Genomic DNA, 16,992 nt, shown 5'->3' with positions numbered 1-16,992 from the left:
GTCACTCTCGATCGGAGGCTACCCTTAGCTGCGTTTGTGCAGCCTCAGCATCCCTTTAGTATACGGCAATGGTTTTGTCAGCCGTGACCTTCGTCTTATCGACCTCACCCTGGCCTTAGCAAGCTTGACCTCGAGCTCTTCAATCCTTTTGGCCTGGGCCGAACTTTTCTCTTTACCACCCCGGAGTTGAGCCTCAGCCGATGCCAGTTTGGCTAAAGCAGCCTCCTTCGTTGCAGCAAGATGGTCCATATTCTCTTTCCACCGATTACAATCGGCCTTGACTTGATCGACCTCCCTGCGAAGCAGCTCGATCCTATCCAGCTTTTGCTGCAGCTGAGACATTGAAGTATTAGCCTCCACAGTTGGGTCGATTAGACCTAACTCTTTTAAAATAATAGTTACCTGCTTGTCTAGCTCGGCCTCATCCTTATGAGCCTTGTCCAAATCTGTCTGGATTTCCTTTAGCTCCTCCTCCTTTTGACTGCAAATGAGCTTCAAAGCGTTCCTTTCATCCGAGATCTTCTGGAGCTCGACCTCGCATTGGCTCATATCGGCCCTAAACTTGGTGAAATCCTACACAGAAAAAGGGATATCAGTTAGGGTAAAGGGAGAAGAAGAAAAAGAAAATTGCAACGACAAGGATTAATGCTACTTGGGAGAAAAGACGTTGAGCCTCTTCGAAGAGGGTAGATGCGTCGTTGAGATCGACGGCATCATCAACCTTGGTAAAGCAGTCCCTGAAGGGATCCTCTTCACTGGGGACTCCACCCAAGTCAGGTGTCTGCATAGCCCAAGCCTCCCTTATGGCTTCTTCGGAATAAGTCAGTAGAGAGGAAGAGTGACCCATTATCATGGCCCCGAGCAAATCACTAGGGGCGTTCTGTTCAGTACTAGGATTTCAAAACTCGCCCTCTTCGGTGTGCTTGTTGATGGCCGAGGAACAATCTCGACCTCGGGCGATTCAGGGGCCTTGCCCGTATCTTTCTTCAGAGCCTCTTCATCACGAGGCAGAATTTTTGGCACGAAGGGCTTGGCAACTTCAACCGGTTTCTTGGTTGGAACCACCAGCGGCGAGTCTTCCCCCTCGTCTTCTTCTTCATCATTCAGCTGGTGGACTGAGTCTATATCCACAGGAATGAGTTTCCTCCTATGTCTTCGAGATAGAGCCCTTTTGTCTTGGGGGTCTTCGGGCCTCAAGACCCTTTTCCTCATATTATTATCTTTCCCCGATTTCAGAATCGGGACTCGGTTTCTTCCCCAGGCGGGGCTGGCCTCATTTCAGAGACGTCTATGATGCCTGCACGAAGGAGAATTGGATATGAGTAAGGAAACATCTCCGATAAAGAGGAAAATATTAAAATCTTACAGGACGGACTTACTATGATGTTTGGCTTCCCATCTTCCCTTCGCCAAGTCATGCAACGACGTTCGTTGTACAAGGAGGTCGTGGCTAGTTTCTGGACCCAGTCTTCGAGGTCGGTGATCGCATGGGGCATCCAAGTGACAACTGCAAAAAAGATAAAGGCGTCACGCAATGCAAAAATAGAATATGAAACGGCTACCAAAACTTCACTTACAATTGGGGTTCCACTTCTCCAGGAACAACATTTTCTCTTCTGGAATGATATCGCAGGTCCTCACTCAAATGAACCAGCTCATCCAACCCCGATCTTTGTCCTCGTCGTCGCTAGCAAAGAAGCCTTGGTCGACCGACGTTGGAGCTTGATCAACCCTTGGAAAAGCTGAGGTCGATACAATCGGATAAGATAGTTAAGGGTGAACTCTAGCCCCTCGGCCTTGCTAGATCTGGCCGAGGGTGACTTGGCACCTTGTGCAGAAGTCGATGACGACTGGGTCGATGGGACCCAATGTGAAGGGGTAAGTATAGACACTCAGGAACACCTCCACATGAGTAGTGATACTCTCATCGAGGGCGGGGATCTGTACCACGACCTCGTCCCCCCAGCCACAGTCTTTCTTCATGGCCTCGAGGTGTTTCTCCATTATCAAGCATACATATCTCGATACATGCTCGCACCGGCCAGGAATCGCAAGGGGATTCTCGACTTTGAAGTCGTTCTTTGTGACACAGGGGCCGGGGACGATCTCGTGAAGAGCCGGCGCTTTGTCGCCGGACGGCCAAGAAGAAGAAGAGGTAGCCTTCTCTTTTTGAGGAATGGTTTTGGAGGTCTTTGCTAAATCAACACTTTTATTTGTTACATTACAATATTGAAATGTATGACCATCTCAGCCGCTAGAGAGAACATAACATAACTAAATCATCAAACGGTGGAAGCTGCCTCAGGGGCATTTGCATCTATACCCGCTTTTTCGATCACGTTTTAACTTATACCCGCTTTGCAAAAAAAATTGCAAGCGCACCCACATTTTCGCGTAACTTCATCATACGGGCCTAAAGTAGCAAAGGCAATCACGCAAACTTCAGCACTCTAGTAGACGGGCCTGAAGTAGCAAAATTTGCTGAACCAAGTGTACTGAAGTTTTTATTTGTAATTTTTGAACTTAAGCATTCTAGTGCTAAAGTTTTATTCTCTATTTACTGATGTTTTTATTTGTAATTGTTGAACTTAAGCATTCTAGTAGCTGAAGTTTTGTGATGCTGAAGTTATTTAGTTCATTTGTAAAAACTTCAACATAAATAAGCTGAAATTTTTTTGTCCTGGATTTATTAGTTTTGTCATTAAGCTTTTTCAAAAACTTCAGCAGAAGATGCTGAAGTTATTTAGTTCATTTGTAAAAACTTTAGCACTAAATTAAACTGAAGTTTTTTTGTCCTGGATTCATTAGTTTTGTCATAAAGCTTTTTCAAAAACTTCAGCAAAAGATGCTGAAGTTATTTAGTTCATTTGTAAAAACTACAGCACTAAATAAGCTGAAGTTTTTTTTGTCCTGTAGCAGAAGATGCTGAAGTTATTTAGTTCATTTGTAAAAACTTTAGCACTATATAAGCTGAAGTTTTTGAAAAAGCTTTCTAACATGCTAGATAAATAATCACCTTATTCTTTCAAAATGTATTACTACTATAAAATAATTAGATTGCCAACAGTATCTAAATCATAAATTTTGGAAACAATAAACGTGAAAAGAACAGAATTATCATGAAAAGAATCACTAAGTGTGACATTAAACTTCCCATACGTGAAAATATTCACAAATTATTGTCTACTAACTTACGTAATTATTTATAATTTATTTTTAAATAATCTGATAAATATACTTATGGCAATCATCCCATGAACTGAAGTTTCATAGCAGCACCAACAACAGCAGAACGAAGAAGAAGAAGAAGAAGAAGAAGAAGAAGAAGGAGGAGGAGGAGAAGGAGGAGGAGAAATGTGGCTGAAGTTATTTAAAAAGTGGGTACAAGTTAAAACTTTTTAAAATAATGGGTATAGGTTAAATGTGCAATTATTACGCTGCCTCACTGGATAATTGCTTCTGCGATCGAGTACGCACGGTTCAGGACCTTCAGATGAAAATTTTGTGAAATGGACCATTCTTCCTTATGATAAATTTACCTGGGAAAAAATAGACAAACCTCCGATGGTAAAATCTTCTCAATTGATTGATCAGATTTGAATCCAAGCATTTACTAGAAAGGATGTTGCGGTGAAGAAAAAAGAGAATTCAATCAAAATGGTAGGGGTGTACAAAGGAAACCGACAAACCGCACCAACCTGATAATCCGAGTCAAACCGAGAAAAAAAATCCGATTATGATTTGATTTGATTTGATTTGGTGTTGGAAAAAAAAACCCAACCCTAATTGGTTTGGTTTAGTTTTAACTAAAGAAAGACAAACCGAAACCAAACCAACCCGACGTTACATATATAGAAATTTTAGATATATTTAATATATAAATATACTTATTGTGATGTAATTTATAAATATTTCTTAAAAAATTTCATAATTTTATCTTTCAAGGTATTATTTCAATGTTGGACATGGAACTTTTGAATGTTCCAATAAGTTTTATAGCCACTAACATTAGTAAACTAAATAATGCTAACAAAATTCTAAACCAAAATCAAATCAATACTAATGCTAACAAAAGACATTCAATTCAATACTACGAACGAGAATGTATTGAATATCTATTTTTTGTTTTGCAATAATTTAGATGAAAATGCATAACTTATTTTGATTTTTTCTTTAGCGTTTAGTCATGTAATTAATACTCCCTTATTAGTCTACTTATTTTATTCATGNTTATTAGTCTACTTATTTTATCATGACTTAGTACTTTTAGATTATGTTTATTTTTATTATGGCTTTTTAATTAGCAATATTTATATTACATAATTTTATTGTCTTTATTGTTGAATATTTTAGGATAATGCCATGACACATCTCATAGTTTGTATTATTTTCTTGAAAAATACTTTATATAGTTGTATCTTACTAGGATTAAAGAAATATTTTGAGCACAATTTATATATTTGTTCTACGAAGATTTTACAGGAAAAAAACCCTAATAACCCGAAAACCCGAGAATAATCGAGAGTGAAAACCCGAGTTTTATTGGTTTGGTTTGATCTTTAGATTTAATAACCCGACACAAATGGTTTGGTTTGATAATTGTAAAATCCGAACCAACCCGACCTATGTACACCCGTACAAAATGGTACTATTACTTTGATAGAGCAGCCTATAAAACTGCATGCAGGCTCATTATTATTTCTACTTCAAATCTAAGATATATATATATATATATATATGGGTTTTGGTAACATACTACATAATTGTAGCAGGTTAGCATTGTATACATATTTGATTTCTCCAAAATATCTTTATTATTTGAGGGCGACCAAATTAAATTTAAGGATTGCTTTGTCCTTTTACTAAACTCCACATTTCATCTTGCATTTCCCACGAGTAAACCCACTTTTCATAATTCTTTCCCGTGTCATAATCCCTTCACATTCTCTCCTCTTCACATTCTATCCTAATCGAAGAACAAATCGCACGGATAAAGTCAATGATCAATATGCAGAGATGAAGTCTAAAAATTAAAAACCTAAACTTTTTTTAACAGTCTCGTTGTTCAGTGATTGAAAAGAAACTAAAGTTGAATCTAAAAGTAAATGAGAACAATAATATAGTGGGCTCTATTGAATAAAATCAGTTAACCTAATTGTTAGGTATAGACAAATCGAAAAGAAAAAAATTCTGAAAGAGTTTACATCATGATTCTTGTCATCGGATGAAGAGATGTTAACCATTATTACAGTATTTGTCAAGTGCAAAGAGAAAAGATACCGGAAAAAGAAAACTCCTTTTAACATTAATTTGAGAAGAACAATGGTCGGAGACAAAAAATAGAGGGGAAAATTTACATTTAATTTGATTAATATGGGTCTTTTGGAGAAATCAAATTAATATACGTTAACCTACTACATAGTGTATACCTTAACCTACTACAACTATATAGTATGTTAGCAAAATCCTATATATATATATATGACGATCAAAATGAATCCTTCAAATGGAAAGTTTAACCACCAATCAAGAATCAAAACAGTGGATTAGAGATTAATTGTTGTTTAATAGTTCAAAGTTCATACCACTAGTCTAAATTTGTAATACTAGTTCAAAATTCAGACCACTTATATTAACTTTGTTTACTTGCATTGGTTGTCTAATAATAGTTATTTTAAATAGCTTTTTTCATGGGAGAAACGTCGTCAATCAAAAATGGTTTTAGAATTCTGTTAATTTTATCATGCTCAGAGAACATGTTGATAATTTAGTAAATTGGCCTACCACATCACATGATTATAACCTGAACTATACATTGACTGACTATCACATCATCATCTAGCGGATCAACTTCTAATGGCAGTAAAAGACATACATAAACAAAAAAAAGTCTCATATGTTGGTTACACTAGCTATATATCCGAGACCATTCATATTCATGTCAAGAAGTAATTACCTTACTCCAGAAACTATAGACCGGTATGATTTGATCTTTTTAAATCAACCACTATCACGCTAATGTTATCACGGCTATTCCGTCCCAGAGCAAGCCGAGTCAGTAGTGCTGCTGCTGATGCACTTCGTGAAGAAAACATTGCTCCTTCGCCAACACCTTCTACCCAAGGACAGAAACTATGGTCTTCTTCTCGAAGACACTCTCTGGCCACCGCACACGCCACTTCACTTGATAAAACATCCCACAAGCCGTCGCTGGCAAGGATCAGGCACTCATCCTCTGCTTCCCTTTTTCTGAAGGTTATCTCAGGCTCGGATGTGACATATGGTTTTAGATAATTGTCTCCTGTTTGCAATAACAAATAAATATTTAACACTATAGAGATCTATGTACCAAGCACAGTAAAGAAACAACGTCAAGCATTTCTTTAAAGAAGCAATGGAAAAGCAGCTTCTCATGTAAATCTGGTGATTCTGCATTCAGCAACTTGTATGTCTGGGACAATGGTGGAGCCAGAATTTTTACAAAGAGAACTTAAAATATAAAAAGTGAAAATATGATGAAGCCGAGGGGGTTCGACATTAAGAAAATAGTTTTGACCTTGTATATGCAGTATTCGAATGATGAACCCCGTTGCATCCCCTAATTGCGCCTCTGACAGACTAAGCTAAAAGTTAATAAAAGGAAATAATAGTTTGTGCAATACCATCTCTGGCTTTTCCTTTTTCTTTTAAGGAGCTATGTATTTCCCTTTTAAATCTAAAACTTCCCAATTATAATATCCACTACTAGATGCAGGTTTTATGCAAATTCCTGTAACTACTCTCGCATGGGAGAAAACTACACCTCTGTATCAGGTTTTATGCAAATTCTGTTCTGTTGTGAACAATTAACAAATGATAGCAAAGAAAAAGAGAAAGGATGCATCATTGATATATTTAGAGTTTGAAAAAAAAAATTGCATGCACCAGATTATCCAACACTTAAGTGGCTTCTGAAAAATTAAGAATTTTCGTTTGCATAAAATTATGGTTACTAATAGTGAGCATACTTCTTTGCAGGAAATTAAGTCAATGAGCATAGCAGGAAATAAGAACTGTTTTAAGCAAATGAAACATCAATAACAATACAATTTGCACCGAAGCTGGTCTTTTAGTCGTTGAAGACGACTTTTGTTTCATTTACCACTTCCCCTGGTATTATTGGTACAGTTTACATATCACAGCATCCAAACATGGTTGATCAAGGAAAGTAGACTACAGACTTATGTTGGTAGCGGTACCACACTCCTCTAGTTAAACTGTTCTGTCACAGATAAAGCTTTGACAAGTATCAAGGAAAGTGCTATAAATCTGTATGGGGTCAAATTTGATCGTCAGCATCCCTACGCCAGAGGGTACGCCCAGTGAGTGTACGCCGACTAACGTAGCGGGTACGACTCGGACGCGGGGACAAAAGCGACATCGTTTAGGACTCAGTGTCTTCACTAGGGAGACGTTACCTGTCTTTGTAACTTTTTGATTCTTTCGAGGTAGGTCTCTTATTATATAAAGGAGACCTTCACATTGTAAAAGAGGGATTCTGATCTAATACAACTCTCTCATTTTCTGTCTTTCTCTCTCTATCTCTACCTCAAACGAACATATCTTGATAAGTTCATATTATCACTTTGCAATACCAGATCTACAACAATAATATCATCTTTGCATCTCTAGGTATATTATATCTGATTACAATTTACCCCTTTCTTACTTTTGATTGTTTTCTAGCTTACAAAGTATATTGCTAACTTTTGAGCCAAACAAAATCCATTTATGGAAACATATTCCTCTTCCTGAATCATCATTAAATAGCTCCCAGTTTGACCTTGTCTAACCTTACCAGGAAGCTGCTCATCAACTTTGATGCATAAATAACAACTCCAAACCAAACACTTACCTAAGTTTTTTTCTACTTTTGACGTCTTTGCTGCATTAAATGAACCGACGTATACAATATTATTCTGTCACACTCATGCACATCTCTAAGTGATCTCTTTTGCATACCTTAGAAAAGATACAAATCCTCAGGTGTATGATGGTTACACCACCAAATTCATTTAATCTCTACACCCTCTTCTCTCTATGTTGACTTGAGATGAACTTAAATGTAGAATTATGGCCAGTGAGACCCAAACCCAAACTTATTTGGGACTGATGCACAGTTGCTGTCGTTTAATCCTATTCTCTCTACAACTAATCCACTTCTTCCCAATTAAGTAGGATGAGTTTGCCACTTGTATCTGCCATGATAATATCTTTGCCCCACTGAGTGCTACCATTAAATGATAATCAATCTTCTTTATCTCTAATCTTTTCTTCATGCATGACACAAGATGTGTGCCCTTAATTTAATTGAGGTTAAAAATCAGCTAAGGCTTTTCTCATAGCTAAACTGCTCCACAACAAAAGGTTGCAGTTGTCCCTTACAGGAGTAAATATTGTTGCTTGAAGAAGGAATAGTATCTATGATGCTAAAGGCAATCTGGATTCTTAACTCTTGAAACTAAAGCATGCTGCTAAGAAAGAAAAAACGAATAAGCAATAGTTTCTATGCTAGTTTTTTCGACCGAAGCAGTAATCTGGCAAGACAAGATTAAGCACACAAGTAATATTTCCATATACAACTGCAATTATGTATTGCATAGAGAAACATGTTTTGCAAAAGGAAAAATAAAGTACCTATTGCCCTAGACAGGGCGAGAATTCCTTCAACTCGTGCTCCATCTGTAAAAACAACTTGGCCTCCACACGCCTCTATTCTGGCACGTTCTTCTTGTCTGTCTGGCTGCATTAGAGTCAAGTTACTTTTAATGAGGACAAATCATTTTCTTCGAGTAGTGAACTACTACATGGTACCGTCAGATGTTCTCCACGGAGTTAAAAATAAATGGAGACTCCAATACTTCAGCTTGGAACTTCCAAGGGAGAGAAGGCATGCAGACAGTAAATCATGCATGAAGCAACACATGCTCAACCATCAACTCAATAATACGCCAGAATCACACTTACAGATCTCGTAGTACATGCTCTTCTTAGGTGCACCATTAACTATTTATTGTGCTTTGTGAATAAAAGGACCAAAAAGTGTGTATATTTAATTAAGGGTACTTCAAAGGAACAAGGCATGTTATACGTTTCATTTTATATTTTAAAACAAGGCATGTTATACGTGTAATTGAACATATGCAGTACAAATGAACTGCATTAATATTTTATATTGACTATGCATTAGCTTGATTTATGAGTACTTACGAGGACCAACACGTATGCTTTTAAGAATTCAATGTAATTTGCATTAATATAATGTTAAGGAAACAAATACTTAATAAATTGGTAAATAGTCTAGTGCCTGCAGTCCTGCCATGCGAGTGAGACATACCTTATGATCATAAGAAAGAGGAATGGTACTTCCACCGTGGCTAAGGACGGCGCGTGAGTCACCACAGTTGGCGACAATGATAGTTTCGTCTGTCAAAACTGCAACCACGGCGGTGGAGCCCGTCAGGCCCAAGGTGTCGGGTGGGCATCCGCATTGGTAGCCTACACTTCCACACTCGGGACATGTGCATGAAGCCATCTCATCCATTCTCAGGAAGCAGCTTCTCAGCACTCTTTTCCATGCCTCCTCCGTCCTCTGCCCTTCTGATGGTCTTCGTCTTTCACCACGTGACCTACTGCTACCACTCATGTCTGCGTTGTTTCTCACGCGCATGAGCTCTTCTTCTAGTATGATGTGCATCCTCTCGCTACATAGTGAAGCTACCTGCATTGGCATAATATATGATACTAGTAAGCTTCATATGGTAAGGTACTCTAAAAAGTACAATCTTCAGTCTATTTCGTTAAGTATGATATTTATTCCCTATTTTTTCAACTTTTTTTAATTTGTTACTAACGCAATTATTAATACAAGTATTATTCAAACAAAGAATATGTGAGAGGTCTAACTGGGTCACAACCACAACCATCGGTGGAGCTAGCTAGGGGGCGGAAGGTTCATCCAAGCCCTCTTACTTCAAATATTATAACTAGTATTAAATTCCCTCGACTTCATCGTCATATTTACTTTTTAAACTTTTGAATCCCCTAAAATCCTGCCTTCATCACTAGTCACATCCATAACAGGTAGGAGTAGTAGATATGTCACTTCTAGTTTAGAGCATCTCCGACGCTCCCCATTTCTCCAAAATGGGGTCATTTTTTGCCAAAATGTCGCTCCAATGCTCCCCATTCTTGGGTGCAAAATGGGGATGAATACTCTTGCTCCAAATTTGGAGCGAGACTATTCATCTCCTCCACTACAATTCATCCTTACTTTATTATTTAACTCTTTTAATTTATCTCTTTATATATACCTGATTATGTTTATCTAATATCTTTATAATATTAATATACATCTTAACTTTGGCGAATAATTTTGATAAATTAATTTTCATGCATTTATTATTTTATATAAAATTGTAAGTTAAATTTATTTTAAGTTATAATTGTACAAAAAATATATAATCCTCTCAAAAAATATAAAATATTAGATGTTGCTAAAATTGGAAGGTGCGAATATAAAATATTTGATGTATTTAATTATCTTATATCTCAATGATTTCACTTTTATTTGAATTATCCGGTAATATATATAATCTATAAAATTACAAATTATATTATTTAAAAATTTATGGTATAAAGTAATTTTATATTAAATAATATGTGATGAATAGGTAAAAAAGAAAAAAATAGAATTTCTTTAATATAAATAAAAAATAAAATTTAAATAAAAGATATTAATAATATAATATTGTAGGGGGAAGAATATAAAATGGAATATTTTTTTTGGGGTAAAAAATGGAGTAATTGTTGGAGTAATTTTACTCAATTTTGGAGGAAGAAAAATGAGGCACGGGTCGGAGATGGCCTTATCAATATCCAAACTTCATAGTTTCAAATTTGTTCCATAATTTAAAAATAATATTTTTACTACTCCCTCTGTCTGAATTTATGGGGCGGTTATGAATTTCGAGAATCAACCGTGAGTTTGGTAATAAAATATTTAAACTTTTTTGAATTTTTTTATATATTTAAAAACTACATAAAAAAGATTACAGGTCACAATAATTAATAATTCAAAATATTTAAAGAGTAGATTGTAATTAAAGAAAAAACCTTCGAAATATAAACGCACGGACTCGGAGGCAGTAGTATAGTTATTTAAAAATGGTGAATCTAACTTTATGAAGTGGTAAACGCATGTAAAATTAATGGTCAAACAAAGAGAGAGATGGAGAAAAACCGTAGAGTTTACATGACGTCCACCATGTCCATCGTAAATAGCAAAGAAATCAACTGGTCGGCGGCTATTGATCTCCGGCGAACAAAGATTTGGTCGAATAGAAACTGCATCTTCCATTACTCGCTGCCTTCCTGATACAGAAATCGCCCCAACCATCGGCCCTGCACCTGTTGCTGTCTGACTTGCCGCGGCCGAAGACACCATCTCCACTAAACCGACTCCCACGCGCACTCCCTTTCCTTGGCCCAAAGCTTTTGATGGGGAATAACCACCAGAGGCTAGTAGTTTCGTCTGCAGAAGCCTTCTCATTCGAATTCTACGGCGGCGGTGCTTCGGGCATTTCTCGCTATCTTCCTCGCTGAACATTCCAGTTGTGTAACCTTTACTGACGTTAATTGGCATTTATAAGAAAAGCCAAATACTAGTAGCTACTTGTAGTTGTGTACCTTCAAGTCGTTAAGTACAACGAATGACCGAAACGTACGATACATGTGTGTGGGTGTATACGTGTACGTATATATGTTTGCATAAGGTGACAAACAAAAGTGACGGGCCGAAGAGGCGTGTTTGAGAAAGTTGGCTGGGTAGTGCAGTAACCGAAAGGACTAAGGGGTGGTTTGGTAGGATGTATTAGAGAAAATAATGCATGTATTAAATTTTGATATTATTAATTTCTTAGTTGCTGTACTTTTTAACGTATGTATTATCAATAGAAATATTAGTTATATAACATATTTGATTCTATGTATAACTAATATATTATACATAACAAATTATGATATTAATAATACTAAGGTTATTAATGCATGCATTAGCATGGCTAAAAATAAAATTATCTTAAAAATCCCTTAAAGTTTAGGATATGGAGGGTATTTTTGTAAACAATTAATTTTCTTAAATATTATATAATACATTTTAACTTTTGATAAACTAACCTATACATTACTAATCCTTATATTACTAATACACCTTATTCAATACCATTCTTATATTACCCTACCAAACGACTCCTGCGGATGTGGTGCTATTTGTGCAGTGTGTGTGGAAACAAGCTGTGTACGCAGCAACATCTCGAGAGAGATGCCCGAGGTAACCACTTTGAGCTACTGAATTGACACGTCTCGAAGATGACACTTTATTTTTTCAACTAGTTTTCTCCACCTAGTCAAATCTCGTCGATATCGAAAGTTGCTTGACACTTGTCGAAAATCACCTGACAAGTGGTCTGCAACAGACAGATGACAACATTAAAAAGTCTTGAGTCAAGAGGTGGCACTCCTTAGAACTAGCTTTGCATTTTATTTCTATTACGTACTTTGCTCAGTAGTCTTCTAATTCTGGAACTCAGGCAGAGATACAATATAATGTATATCCTCCACGATCCACGTGGGAAGAGAAGACTGTTTTCTTATGTGTAATGTGAAGAGCGCGCGAGAAAACCCTCACGTTCTGCGCCTACTACGTAGACATAGTGAGACAAGCAGGAGACAAGTTTTTGAGTTGTGGGTTCCGTGGACTCTGGGAACTGAAAGAAGCTCATCCAACAGTTCATAAAGGAGTTTAATATGCCACAAAATTAATAGTATGAGACATATTATTCGACAAATTCTTCTGGTGGTAAATTGGGAGCAGAAACAAAAGATTTCAATAGGAAAAACTAAATAGGTAGAAAGAGATCAGATAAGTCTGTTGTTTTATACTTCAATACCACATAAGAGGGGTAATTTGTGTGGTGTTTAATTTTTTCGCGTGCACATATTATAGAAGGACCTGGTTCTTCTATATGTTCCTTATACTACTATTGCGGAATAATAAATGCAGAAAGTAAAGAACACAAAGATTTTTACGTGGAAAACATCCGGCTCAAAAGGTAAAAAACAACGACCTACTATCCAGTAGGATTTTCTCCAAACACTCCACTACAACTCTGAGCCAACAACAAAGTTTACAAACTCTTGCAAATCTAAGTATTAACTCTAACCCTTATAGCAACACGTCACAGACTATTGCGACTATTTTAAGTTAACTCTAACTTGAATGATACAACTCATGTACCTAGTACAATTTGCTTCTAAGAAAGCTGAAATGTACAACTCAAACCGCATACTACACTTTAACAAGAAATAAAGAAAGATACATAAAACTCTTTATGGAGCCGGTTCTTCAATCTGGTTCGTGTAGCTTTAGGATCGCACTCTTAAATCGCACAGAAATTGCTCACAAAATGCCTTGCTATTTTGCTCTCAGCTCGTGCTTAACTTCATTGTGTATGTATCGCCTGTAAAAGAGAATACAACCGATATATATAGAGTTAGTAAATAAAGATTAACTAGAGTTCTAATGCTTTAATCTTCCTTGGTGGAAGAGTTCTAGTCAACTTCAACTTCAACTTCTCCCCTTATCTTGGATAGAGTTCTCTTCAAGTAAGGAGTCCTACTCCTTATCAAATATGCAACCTTTTCGTGCAGGGAATATCAGATATAACCACATATACTTATCTCTTTCACGTGCAAGCCTTTTGCTTAATTCTGTCCGTCACCTATGTACACTGTCCATGGACCTGGTTAATGCATGCGTTCCTTTGTCAATCATCAAAATAAACTTACTCAGGCCAACAAATTCTCCATTTTTAATGATGACAAACTTTGTGCTTTTAATAGCATGAAACAAAATTAAATGTTTCAGTTCCTAATCAGCTTATAGGAATTAAATGTCTCCGGTGAGCTGAATTGAATTGTTTTAATGTCTCTGTTTCAGTTCTAGAGTTTCTCTTAAGAGTTTGTATAAGTTTCCAGTACCTCTGGATCTACTTCTAGCGGTTAATGTATTTGATATTGATAGCTTTTCATATATAGCCCTTTTGATATCAAATTTTCTTTTTCTAAGAGCTTATATAAATAGTTAAATTAACTAATTAAGTGTGATCACCCTTTTTGCTATTAGCTTTACATTATGAGATTGTCAAAGTAATCATGTGTAATTTTCCTTAATAACAGGGACAAGGTTCTTAAACGTGACACAAGCGGCATTGACCAAGGAGGAGATTGAAGACACTTAATATTCTACTTTTTTCTTTTTTTGTCGTATGAATATGCGTACAATGATAATGAACAATAAAGTACTGTGTAGTATATATTTAACTAACTATTTACTCGTGAAAGTATTTATAATATTTGACTTTGAGATATGTTTTTATTGGTTGTTGAATAATTTTGGATGCTTTATATATATATACATAACCTTGTCACAAAAGCAATTAGTATTATGGCGATTAAGGTTGCCACTAAATTTCAAGATATTGTAGCGACGAGAGTTGCCACTAATACTATAGAAGTTTTAGTGGCGGCTGTTGTCGCTACTAATTGTAATCCTTCAGTGGCGACCTACCTCACATTTGTTGTTGGGAAACTCTTTTTTGTCGCATATTTATTCAGTATTTGTAGCGACTCTAGTCGCAACAAATGTGTCTTCGGGTCGCCACAAAAAACATTCAGTAACGAGTTTACTTGCAGCAATCCTAAGGTCGCTCCTATATGTCATTAGCGGCAACTTTATGGGCTTTTGTAGCGACCCGAACTGGATCACTGGTTGATCTAAACTAGGATAGGAGGCTTAAGGCTGGGAAGGACCAGGTGTTTAGTTTTTGGCTTGGAGTAATTTTAGCACATCCTGAAGAATGCCATCATTTTTCTCCTTTTCTTTTGCCAGCTCAATTCTGAGAGCATCCCTCTCAGTCTCCACCTCTACCAACCTCTTCTTCAGCCTATCAATTTTAGCATCCTTAGCCCCACTTTCTTGCACCAAAGCTCGCACCTTGCTGATCACTGGTACCTTGTTTGTATGAACCAGGTTCTTTGGGAGTGGTTTGAACTTCATAGTCATAAGCCGTTAGAGTGTTTGCCCCAAAATGATCCTTTCTTGTACCAACCTCCCACTTCTTCATGGTTACCTTGAATGTGCAAGTACCCCTACAAGAAATCAGACCTTTTGTGGCGCCCTTTGTCGCTACAAAAGCACAAAATATCGCCAGTAAACCTTTTTAGTAGCGACCTTAAGGGTGCTGCAAGTAACTACGTTACTGAATGTTTATTGTGACGACTACTTGTGGTCGCCACAAAAACAACCCATTTGTGGCGACTATACTCGCCGCTAAAGGCTGGCATGTACGTCACAAAAAAGGTTCCACAATATAAATTTAAAGTGAGTCGCCGGTGAAGAACGCCTTGCACTAGCGATTATAGTCGCCACTAAACCCTTATATCTTCAGTGGTAACTCTTGTCGCCACAATATCCTAAGGTTTAGTGGCAACCTTGGTTGCCACAATTACTAATCGTTTTTGTGAGTACGTTTGGCCGCCACTAATACATGTTTTTTCAATAATATTTTCCAAAATTCTATCGTTTCAGTGGCGCCCTAATTTATAAAATTAATATACATGTATTTTTCTACCATTTGACAATCAATATTAAAAGCATCTAATAGTATTCAACAAATACCAAAAAAATTCTCAAATAGAATTTCATAGATACTTCCATTACCAAAATGTCAATTAATTTGTACTACACAATAATTCATTATTCATTGTCAATGTATCCTTATACATATGACAAAAAAATATAAACTAAGATTTAGGGCCTTCGAACTACTCCATTGTCGGCAACATTTGTGATTGATTAAGAACCTCATCCTTGTTATTAAGGAAAAGAATAAGAGATCACTTTGACAATTCTCATAATTTGATTCTAATAGAAAAATGGTAGCCACAATAGATTGGAGTAAAAAGCAAAATTGTACAAATAAGTTTTCCAAGCGAACTAAGCTCAGAAATTTGAAACTATCAAACTGCCCAAGTGCTTCAAAGTGGAGCATCTAGACAACCAAACTCAAATACCACAAGCATGAGAGTTTAAGGAAAACTCAATCCAGTTTCTTGTATAAAAGTTTCAAAAGTTAATCAACTTATTTAATTATGCAACAAAGGTTGTAAACTACTAAATATGATCATAAAAAAAGTGCTAATCAGAATCTACAACACAAATAGAAAGAATGAACTTTATAACTGGTTCGAAACAGAGCCAAGACTTTCCACCAAAATTGAGAAAAAAAAGAGAAATAAACAAATAAATGACGGGGCCCATACTATCTGGAAGTTGATTTTAAGATTGAACAATAAACTTTATTCTGGAAAATCTTAGCTCAATTCAGCAAAAACCCAAATAATGCATGAAAAGCCAAACACAAATAAATCAGCTGGTACTATAATTATCAGTTGGTATAACACGCACCTCTTTTTAGCTTTTGTCAAAGTAAATAAACACAACTGATCCCAACTCTATCAAAATCAAAAAGAGTGAAAATAAAAAAGAAAACACATAAGTGATAGTGCTAGTAATACTGACATAAAATCGGAATGAGGGACGAATACCCCCAAGAGCAGGTAGTAACAGAAGGGAAGGAGGAAAAGGTTGGGCAGGTGTTTGCCAATGTAGGCAGAACTGGTGAATTCCATCAGAAGTAGGTGCACAATCTGCTGCACATTGTAATACGAATGCTAATGATGTTTTGATGGTTGAGGATCAGTTAATAAGTGCCAACATTGAGAAGGATTCAAAAAATAAGAAAGGGCAGCTTGTGGTTATTGAGGATGAGCGCAAAGTATCCTGGAACTTTATTGCACCTGCTATTGTTAATCTTACTGCAAATTGGAGCT

The 16,992-nt window shown here is 36.6% G+C and overlaps 1 protein-coding gene across 2 annotated transcripts; it reads right to left on the bottom strand.

Moving 5' to 3' along the window:
* Positions 1-5,763: 5,763 nt before the first annotated feature.
* On the bottom strand, positions 5,764-11,754 carry LOC109208455 (probable protein phosphatase 2C 75). Of its 2 annotated transcripts, none has more exons than XM_019371570.1 (4): positions 11,294-11,754; positions 9,377-9,760; positions 8,677-8,782; positions 5,764-6,301 (listed from the first exon to the last, which is right to left on the bottom strand). In XM_019371570.1, the coding sequence occupies exons 1-4, from the start codon at positions 11,681-11,683 to the stop codon at positions 5,970-5,972; spliced, it is 1,212 nt and encodes a 403-aa protein (XP_019227115.1). In that variant the 5' UTR covers positions 11,684-11,754; the 3' UTR covers positions 5,764-5,969. The 2 variants fall into 2 exon arrangements, with proteins under 2 accessions (XP_019227115.1, XP_019227114.1); XM_019371569.1 differs by having other exon boundaries at positions 11,282-11,753.
* Positions 11,755-16,992: the final 5,238 nt, after the last annotated feature.

Source organism: Nicotiana attenuata, unplaced genomic scaffold, assembly GCF_001879085.1.
Source record: "Nicotiana attenuata strain UT unplaced genomic scaffold, NIATTr2, whole genome shotgun sequence".
Lineage (NCBI taxonomy): Eukaryota > Viridiplantae > Streptophyta > Magnoliopsida > Solanales > Solanaceae > Nicotiana > Nicotiana attenuata.
Note: the sequence above shows the minus strand (reverse complement) of the source record. Positions and strands in the feature narration are given on the sequence as shown.